Source organism: Enoplosus armatus, chromosome 21, assembly GCF_043641665.1.
Source record: "Enoplosus armatus isolate fEnoArm2 chromosome 21, fEnoArm2.hap1, whole genome shotgun sequence".
Classification (NCBI taxonomy): domain Eukaryota; kingdom Metazoa; phylum Chordata; class Actinopteri; order Centrarchiformes; family Enoplosidae; genus Enoplosus; species Enoplosus armatus.
Window position 1 is genome coordinate 3067165 of NC_092200.1, and position 10332 is coordinate 3077496.

The following is a 10332-nucleotide window of genomic DNA, read 5'->3' on the forward strand; positions in this document are numbered from 1 at the left end:
AAAACAAATATAAAGCACTTTTGATAATCCGCTCAATATTGGGCCTGTATTTTTTTTTTTTTTTTTTTGACAGAATTTCAAAAAAGGGACATTTTGAATATGCTAAAGACCTTTTCTCCCTCTTTCTCTGTCTCCCTCTCTGTCTCCATTTTAAAATATTTCTAATCTAGCATCCAACAGGCGGAAATGGGAGCTGCGATGGATGCACTCGAAAAATGTGAGTTGTTTGGCAACGTGAACCCCTCCCCTCCACACACACACACACACACACACACACACATATTCACACTTTAAGCCTTTCACACGCTTTGCCTCAGTGTTGAATATTAGCCTTGGCTGTACAGTATGCAAGATGGCTGGCAGAGAGCTGTGGCCTGACCAGCCGGTTGGCTGCGACATATAGGACATTAGGCTGTTTGAAGTACTAGCCCAGAGCACAGGCATGGGGCCTAGCCAGAGATGGAGAACCAATAAAACAGGGACAGGGGAAGCTAAGCATCCTCCACCATGTCGATCAGGAAGTTTGTGTTGAGGGCCGCGCGAAGTTTGTGTTTTTTGTGTGTTTTCGAGCCCTTTGACAGACCCACGAGAGCGAGGCTTCACACTCTGAGCGACTCTCCTGCGCTCAGCACTCCTCTTCACTTTTGAAGGAGTGCAGCTCTTGCGTTCCCTGTGTGCTCCTTCACTCCTTGGCTGTTTTTCATCTTGTCATCAACCACCACTTAAGGAAAATAGATAGTGGTTTTTAGGCATTTACAATGTCTCATTCACTGCCAAGTAAAAATACAATTACAGGGCTCTCAGATCCACGAGCCATTTCCATCATCTCCCATTCGCCTCTTACACTCGGTGCGTATGTACGTGGACGCATAATGTCGTACATTACACTGTGTAAAGAGTTGGGTATGTGTTCAAGTGTAATTTTTGGTCTGGACTCTCTTGCCATCCCTGTGACCACCACATTTATCAAATGTACAATTTGTTCTTTACTCAACTAATTAGCTGGAGGTGAACACAAATGGCTTTGTTGGAACAGGCCTGTAGAACTCGCAGAGGGCGGGAAGGTCAAACTTTGATTTCATTTGGCTCTTAAATGAGGGCTCCAGCCGCTTGTGATTGATACTGTTTGTGCGCCCAAGCTTTAGCTTTTTATGAAACATTAGCGCCGGGGTGTTATTATTTAAAGCCGCTCTCTCGATTCTCCCTCTCTGTCTGATTCTGGCTCCCCCCTCTCCCTCACCTCCCTCCCTCCTTATCGGGGGGCGTAGTTCAGTGCACACACTCTCTCTCTCCTGTGTCTCCCTCCCTCCCTTAATTCCTCCCACTTCCTCTCCCCAGTGTACACCTCTGTCACCATGATTGATAGATGCTCATTGCTAGTAAATGAACATTTCCCCCCTCATAAATTGCTGTTTCATGTGAGTAGATTAGCAATGCCTTTTAAAAGGTCAGTTGATTTAAACTCATCTATTCGAGTCTTCCTTCCTTCGGCGCAAAATGCTTCCAGTTCGAGGGCTTTGCTTGACTTTGTATTTTCTTTCTCCTGAGGTGAGCCTGTCTGATTATGTGCTTTTAATTAATTACTTTTAAATATCAGGAATATTGTGATAATATTGGTCTTGTAGTGGAATCGGATGAAAATGTTGATTCGTCAATCGACAGGATAGTTATCGACAAAGTTAATTATCAGGCAAAAAACGCTAAATGTTGAATATCTTTAGGTTTAATAGGGTTAATACTTTTATCAGTCATGAAAGTAATCATCAGTTGCAGCTCTAATGTGGCCCCACCAGGCTGAAAGAGCTCCACCAGTGAATGGTTCGGTTGTGCTTGGTCAGATCTGTTCCACCATCCATCATTTACAGGTAGCGCTCATTATTTAGAGGTCAAATGTTTTTTTTTTTTCCGGCTGATCATTTCTCATTTTTCAAAATTCACTAGTCAAGCCTAAATTAATCACTTCTGTGCACGAAATGTCCTATTCTGTTATCCCATTGTTGAGCATCTTCTTTTTAAATATAAATATGCAAAGTCAGTCAGCGGGGTTCAAACACGCCTTTGAAGGATGCGAGTGTCTCCTGACCATGAGCTTCTATAATGAGACTCGAGCTCATCTGCTGCAGAACCGCCTGACGCATAAACTCCTATTGGAGCCGCATTGTCTCTCATGTGATTGTCAAGGGCCTCGCTTCATTTGTTCGCATAGCAAGACTAATCAAGGACATTAGCCCCGGTGTCATGTAATTCGTCATTGATTGTCTTGTTGGCCCTCACTGCAGCATTGGCTACACCATTACTCCTCTTGTACAACAGCCCTACCTTGTGTTACTCTCGGATCGAAAACACCTCCCCGCAACGTGTCAGGATTCATTTCCATGTTTTATTTAAGGCCTCCTCGAGTATCAGGAGCACTTTGAGCCGGATTGAACTTTTTGTTTCTGCTGCAGCGCTTTTCCTGGCAGACAGGATCCGCGGCTCCAGCGGTGTCGGAGAGGTGAGAGACATGGCTGTGTTCAGTCAGACAGCTCAGAGCTCATTAAAGAGACCGGGGCCCAATATTTGGTGTGTGTGCTGTCTGTAGCCGATCCGCTGGTGGCTCAGCTGATTCACATTTCATTATTTGATGGCCCACGTTTTGACAGTCTCCTGCCTGTATCTGTCAAGGCAGAATTAAATGTTAACCAAGGCCCAGACTGGGAGAAACATGAGTGCAAACAAATCGAGCTGAGAGCAGCCAGGTAGGAGAACGGAGTCGGCGGAAGGAAGGAGTTGGCGGTGCAGAGTTTCTCAGGCCCTGGGGCTCCATGCACCACGCACCGTTAGGTCTAAGGCGACATCAAATATACATGGAAAGGGCTTAACCATTTATCAGTCATCCTCACAGATAGTACTGTCTCTGTTTAAAGTCTCCAATCTCTCTCTAAGACTCCATCGCCTCCCCTTCCCATTTTTTTCAGCTTCCCCGCAGCTGCTTGTTTCTCAAACAATGCAATATCTGTTGAATAAGAGAAGGAGCCTCGATCTGGCTAGTAGCTGGAAGGAGACTACATTTTTTTCCTCAGCTTTCTCTAAACCCCTTAATCTCCGGATAAAAGCATTGGATGGATAGAGGCAAAGTACAGTATGCAGAATCTCTATTCACTGGCTTGAGTCTTTTGTGTGCCCTTTGGCACGGCAGGGAAATCCCTTCATCAGCACCACTATACAGGCGCACTATTGGCTTGTTGACCGATGTGGTTCGCGTGAGCTCTAGGTGATAGACTCAGTCGGCGCAGTCTATTGTGTAGTCGTCTCACAGCCTGAGCTTAGGCTGAATGGTGAATGCCTAAGTGAAAGGACACTGTATGTTCTTGTGGCCTTTAAAGGGGGAGCTGATCCCTCATCACAGATTCCACATCCAGCTGCTGTGTGAGCGCGCATTTCAGCGCTGCTGTCGGCGGGCACAACAGGCCGCCTTGTTGCCGAGGCCCCCCGGAGTACCTCGCTGCTCCGAAAGCAGCTACACCCCAAATCTCAAGACGGCAACCTCCGTCCTTGAGAGGAATTACTGCATTGTCGATAAACAAAAGACCTGAGCCGAGCTAAGTGCGTTACCGCCTTAACCTAAGGTAATCAGTATGCGGAGTGCGCCGTTTCTCAAAGGTGCTTTTTCTCCAGAACTCAGAGTTCTCAGCCGTCGACACATATTTGTGTTGGACATTGCAATATGTCTTTGCGATGCCCCAACGCAGACGGAAATGAATTCTTTAGCAACCCTATTCTTTGACGCCTGCTCTTGTGCCTCATGTTAAACAATGTAAATGGCCAAAGCCCCCCCCTCCTCCTCGAGTGTGTTATTCTGAAGTCATCTCCCAGGGAAAAATGCTGGTGATTTCCATATTTTAACTGCAATATGTAGTTTTCTCTCCAAGGCTCTTCAAGTGTTCCTTACTCACCAAAAGTATATTAAAATAGTCGTGTGTGTGTGTGTGTGTGTGTGTGTGTGTGTCAAATTTCCCTCCGAATAATTTTTTTCCTCTGCGCATTCTGTCTTCGGGATTTTTTTATTTTATTTGATCCGTCTCCTTTTTAATAGGATATTGTCGTTATCTTGCACTTTTCCTCTCTGTTGCCATAATGGCGACTTAAGAGTTCGAATACATCCTCCTCTTCTTCTATTAACAAGTCAAACACATGTGTCATGGGAATTGCCGTTTGTGTCAGTGTTTCTTTTATCATAGGAGGTTTTTGAATTCTGATTACAGGAACTCATTGCAGACAGCCAAACACGACATGGCCTCAGAGCCAATTCCTCCTGACAATCAGTTGAAAAATGTGTTCTTCTTCTACTGTTTGGTCCTTAAAATGACTCGCAGCTTCCTACAGCTCAAGGTGACATGTTTAAGTTGTTGTGTTTTTTTCACCAACCAACAGTTTAAATATTTCATTTAAAAAGATTTTTTAAAAAAACACTGAAAATAAGCAAATCTTCACGTTCTTCAAGTTGCTGTAAATAGAGAATTTCTTGCATTTGTAGCTTGATAAATGACTTAAATGATAAATTAATTCTCAAAAAAGCATTTAACACAGGAAACCCACAGACTGTGCTCTTTATTAGACTTCAGATGAGGCGTTCTTTAAATAAACTGTTGGAGTGATGGATTTTCGAAACGACTGATTTGCTAAGTAAGAGCTTATCGGCACCAGAGAGGGTGCTGAGCACAATCCAGATGGATAATGTGTCGCTCCAACATGTGACAACCATTTTTACTTCTGCTCCTGCGGTGTGCTTCTCCATCCGTGGATATGGGTCTGCAGCAGGGTGTCGGCAGCCGTTTCCAGAAAACACAATATCCACACCAGATAGTTGAATAGTTGGCTCAAACCCTAAGGCGCCATATTATCAGCTGTGAGTCCGCTGTCTGGACAATAGTAATAATTAAATTTTCCAGTTTATCAGAGGATAATATGCAGTATCTGCCCGTGATACAGCGCAGACCCTAAGTATTTAGACAGCGACACGCGCCGATTTGAAATGGAACAGTGTGTGAGGTTAAAGTGCTGACTCTCATCTTTAAGGGTGTTTGAGGATGTTTACGTCCCGACTGGGCAAACAGTGTCTATCTTTATACACAGTCTTTCCAATGTTAGCAGCAGGAAAATGATCCTAAACAAACGAGACTTGCTTAAGACCAGAAACAACAGCTACAACTGAGAGAGCTTTAACAGGAAGTGTCTGCTGATGTCTGGATCGTAGACCTCACCAGACATTTACAGTCAGATATTAAAAATGATGACTTTAATATTTGTCCAAAATCTTTCGGTCTTTTTTTAAATTTGATGTGTTAAAGAGCTACAATTCTTCCAAGCTCAAAGGCTCTTACCATACTTCTTATTTCAACCTTCACATGCTGACGTTCACAGCCAAAATAATAAAGAGTGACTGTTCAGTATAGTATAATAAACCACTAATCGGAACTATTAGAAAATCATTTTTCTATTCAGGCACAGAAGTCCTCTCTATTTTCCACCCCAGACTGACTTTAAGACTTCTTTGGGAGTACTGATTTTAATTTGTTTAGGTTTGCGTGGTCATGGTCAGCGGCCGGAAAAACTGCACAGTCAAATGTGTGTCTCAGCGAGTCGACACAAACCACCGGGCGTCTGTCATGCGTGCTGTTTTAAATTGAAGTGTGCAGCCGGTAGACCCAGTAATGTAAACACTTAATGGAAAATTACCTGAGCTCTGACAGCGATACCTGGTGGGTCATCGGGTTGAACTGAAGCCAGAGCGTCTCCTCTTTTCGCTTAAGCTGAAAGTTTAAATGTTCCTTTATGGGTTGGGATATTCAGCAGCTATTTTGATAATCGATTGCGAGCAGAAATAGTGAAAGAATAGTGCCAAACATTCTCCAGCTTGTCAAAGGAGAGGATTTGCTGCTTTTCTCTGTTTAATGTAAAGGAAATATCTTTGGGTTTTGGACTGTTGACAGACGAAGACATTTGATGGTGTCACCTTGGACTCCCAGAACTTATATGAATGAATTATGAATAAACGATCAGTCGAAAAAATATGTATTGATAATTAAAATAATTCGTATTTTGGCTTGTTTTCTTGGTGCTCTATGATTGTAAGTTGAATGCCTCCCGGTTTGAATATGTCAGCCTGGGCTTTAGGGAATCTTAATGGTCATTTTTCACAATTTTCTGACATTTCGATGACAAATGGAGACAGAATAATCAGCAGACTGATCGATAATGAAATAGTCATTTGCAGCCTCAGCTTTAACCTAAATAAACTTTGAGTGATAAATGAATTGTCGTGAAGCTGAAAGCAGAGCAGTGTTTGTTCGCTCATGAGAGGTTGACTTTCTGGAGATACATGGTTTTCACAGGACAGCGGCGCAGTGTGGCTTGACATGCAGTCCCATCAATGGCCACCAGGTGCCGGTTTAAAATAAAGTGTCGCAAGGATTCATAAAAGGCGTTTAGGTGCATTTTCGAGCGTGTTGCCTTGATTGACAGGAGTCCTGACCTATCAGAGTCAGTCGTTCCGGTTGTCACTTCCTCGGCCCTCACTGAATCCACCCAGACTCCCTCTGTATTTGCCCAGTTTGTGGTTGTGTGGCTTCACCCACAAGGCTCCAGAACTTCTCTTGAGAAGCTCGTGGCAGATGTGGCTGATGCTCCAGGTGTTTCTACAGTTTGCTGCTCGACAACAGGTCGTGGCGTTTGTCAGCTATAAAAGACGTCTGGCAGTCGGCAGTTTTCAAATCACCATGAGACAGTTAAAAAAACTTTAAAAGATCGTCTGGGCTCCAACTGCAGCAGCAAGTTCTTTAGTTGTTTTTCCCTCTCCTGTCTATATGTTAACATCCCATCAGCTTGCATCTGTTTTTGTTGTATTCTCTCTGCTGTCACACCACACCATCTTATTACAGATCTCATTTAGAAATGTTCACTTGTAATTATGCTATCAGATCTCATAGTCATTGTGCTGAAACCAAACAAGGCCTGTCTAATTTCTTGTTACTTCATCATTATTAATGAAATAACAACATGGGGGCAATTTAATCGCAATCCTGCCTGCAACATTTTCACTCATTTGACCAAAGCGACAACATGACGCTTGCTATGAAAACTATTGTCGGCGCAATTTGAGCCCTAAATTGCTGTCCTCGCCCAGTTGGAGGCTGACCTTGTCTCTTCACACCCCTGCCTCTGTGTCTCTCTCTTTATCTGTTCTCCTTGGTCGACTTCTCTCTGTTTCCCGCTCTGCCTCTCCCTGTACCAGATAACTTCCCACAGATGGCTCATCAGAAGCGCTTCATCGAGCGGAAATACAGACAGGAGCTGAAGGAGATGAGACGAGAGCGGGAGCGGCAGGAGAAGGAGACCGACGAGACGGAGGAATGCAGGAAGTGACAGCACCTTTTTGGGGGCCAATCAAGACCCGCGTCCACATTAAGGAGCTCTGACTGCAGATGTGGCAGCCGTCCAGGCAAAAGTTGGCGAGATAGAGATATGCCACTAGTTGAGTTTAGAAATGATGACTGACTGGTGCCAAAGTTCTACATGAACACTGATGGGACTCAGGTGAGGATTAGTTGGGTTTCTGTGACTCTTAATGCAGAGATTTAGGGAGAAATTAGGTTTTTGTCCACGATTTTCAAAGTTAAAGTTGGACAGAAGGCAAACAGAATTAGAAATGAAGCAAGTTGCCGTCATGTTTTATGCTGTTTAGTACTATAGCGCTGTCGAAGGTGGCCTTATGTTGTCTTATGTTTGTTTGTTGCCTAATGTTTAAATATTGAGTTGATGACTAACTTTTAAGCTCACAATGTTACGGACACATGCCCCAAAAACAAAAAAAACGTTTTTAAATGTTGTATCAAATGCTAAATAAACCATCACCATAATATTGTAAATAAAGTTTCAGATTCAGTCAAAAATCAGATATTTTGTTGTGTGTTTATTGTAATCCTCACCCGCTCAGCGCTCCGCTGAGAGGCCTAAACCACAAAAAGGGTTGAGTCAATTATATTCAATCACTACAATGTCACCATCTGTCTCACATCTGCCACTCATCCACTAATAATCAAAATGTGATTTTTTTTTTAAACCCTCTCTCTTTTTTAACCTCTCTTCAAATCCGATTGGCTGTCTAACAGATCTTAATTATAGATTGTCTAATTAACAATTTCCTCAGCTCAGTAGCCTCTGGATCCAGCTATTTAACAACAGCCGTCAAACGAATCCCTATCTGACATGTAGAGTTGGGTCTTTTATTCTGAGATTTATTGTAGATAGTATATACATACCTGTGAGGAGGGTAAATCCCCTGCCTGTTAGCCTGTGGCTGCTATCACATTCCAGATAAAAGTTAAATTATCCTCATAACCAGAAGTAAAAAAAGGGAGAGCAGTCCACCAGAGCTGCTACAAGTAAATAAACCTGTCAAATTACAAACCCTCCATTTAATGTGGAATGTTTTTTGAAGATTGCCTCACAAAGGAAGTAGAGAGGCTGATTTTAAAGATATTTAATCGTGTCATATAAATATTCAGTACAAAATATCACGTTTTACAAAGCATATTGATGAATGGCCAATGATGTAGGGCCCCTTACACTGCCACGACCTCTCAAATTGTTTCTACATTGACAAAACTCGACTGCTCAATCACATTGTCACCAACATAATATACCGTAGTAGAGGTGAGCCCCGAGGCCGACCGTGTCTACACATCAACAACCACAGGTCTATTGTATCTGGAGAAAGAGGACGACAGCATCACCATCTAGTTGCCTCAACTTAAAAAATAAAATAAAAATACTCCGAGGCGGTGCGGTGCGATACGTTACGATGTGCAACATCATCTGTTATCTTAGCTGAGCATGGCGCCAATGCTTGGAGGCAATTATACTCTCCACAGGAAATCACAAGCACGTCTTCGTAATGGCGATATGCTGACACCCTGTATGAAGACAGAAAATAGTGAAGACTGAAGGAAAAAATGCTTTTGGTGAGTGCCGCTGTCATGTTGATTTCCATTTGAGACCTCACATTGTACCTTGAGGCAGAAAAGCAGTTTTCTTAGAGTGAAGGGTTTCTAAACCCATTAAATGCTTATCATGGCAACATTGCCGCAGTCTGAAATGGCCACTTACACAATGAGAGCTCCAGCAACAAGCTAATAAACAAAACACGGGGGCAAAAAAAGAAAGCACATGTATACAATAGCCGAGCATAAAGAATTTTCCGACCACTGTGTTATCAATTGGATTGTTTAATGTGCTGCGCCGTCGTTCAGAGTACAGAGAAGAAAAGTGTACCACTGTGGCAATTATGCCATTGTGTTTTGTTATTACTGTTTCAAACGTCTGATAAATGTCAGCCTCTTCACAGGTTGGCCTTTTGCTAAAGTGAGGGCAGAGCTTGTTTTAGCTGGTCTGGTTTTTTCCTTGTTGATATCATTCTGCCCTCCCAGTTCCACCAGACCTCTTCGTTTCAAAACTGTCCGTTCGTAGTCGGGAGGTCTTAAAGTAATTTGACAGTGTTGCTCTATTTTTCTTTTGTTTTCTAAATCACATTAAAAACCAAACCGTCTTGTGTTCTTGCTGCAGGATAATGTTTTGACCTTCTCTCTGAGCCGAGGACACACCTCTGGGTTTAAGAACCTTATTCCACACCACTCAAAGGTCAGGTGCCCCTTGATAAGCCCCTTTATGGAAAAGGCTGCTCATCCCTCAGGAAATCAGTTGGGTAAAGCCTAAACACATGGCCTGGCTCCATGTACAGAGCATGTAATGAAGGGAATAGGAAGGGTTTTTAAAGGAAAATACTGGCGTTACCTTAGCTTTTTATTCATTCTTTAATGCTGTAAGTCATGAGCTCCGTTTAGATGCTCATTTAGACTTTTACTTGTGAGAAGAATCTGACCCCAAATCAAGGAAATCTTCTTATTGCGTAGATTTGTATTTTATAATTTAAGGCAACTCTTTTGACTCATATCATAGACTTTGATGCTTTCTCACATGAAGTATAAAACCTCCACAGATGAGCACAGAGTCCAAGTTTAAACACTTCATTCATCATTGTTCCCGCTCGGTGCATTGATTCAAATGCTGCTTTTCCTGTCTTTCTTCATCACCTCAAGAGATAAAAGGAACCATTTAGGGGAAGAAAATGAAATTGCATGATGAATTTTAAAGGTAACTGTCCTCGAGATGTTTCATCTAATCTAATCTGATGCCACAGTTTCAAGCTCGGTGGCATCCTTTCAGCACAGGGAGTTAACACCATGCTGTACAGAGTGCAACAGTTTACACATTTCTGTGGTGGAGGCGAGCGGA

The 10332-nt window shown here is 42.9% G+C and overlaps 1 protein-coding gene across 1 annotated transcript in view; it reads left to right on the top strand.

Moving 5' to 3' along the window:
• drosha (drosha ribonuclease III) overlaps positions 1-7918 on the top strand; it is a 74338-nt gene extending 66420 nt beyond the window's left edge. The window contains exons 30-31 of the mRNA XM_070928041.1: positions 171-217; positions 7274-7918. Of these exons, the coding sequence (XP_070784142.1) occupies positions 171-217; positions 7274-7404 (178 nt within the window). The 3' untranslated portion in view covers positions 7405-7918. The remainder of the gene's footprint in view (positions 1-170; positions 218-7273) is intronic.
• Positions 7919-10332: the final 2414 nt, after the last annotated feature.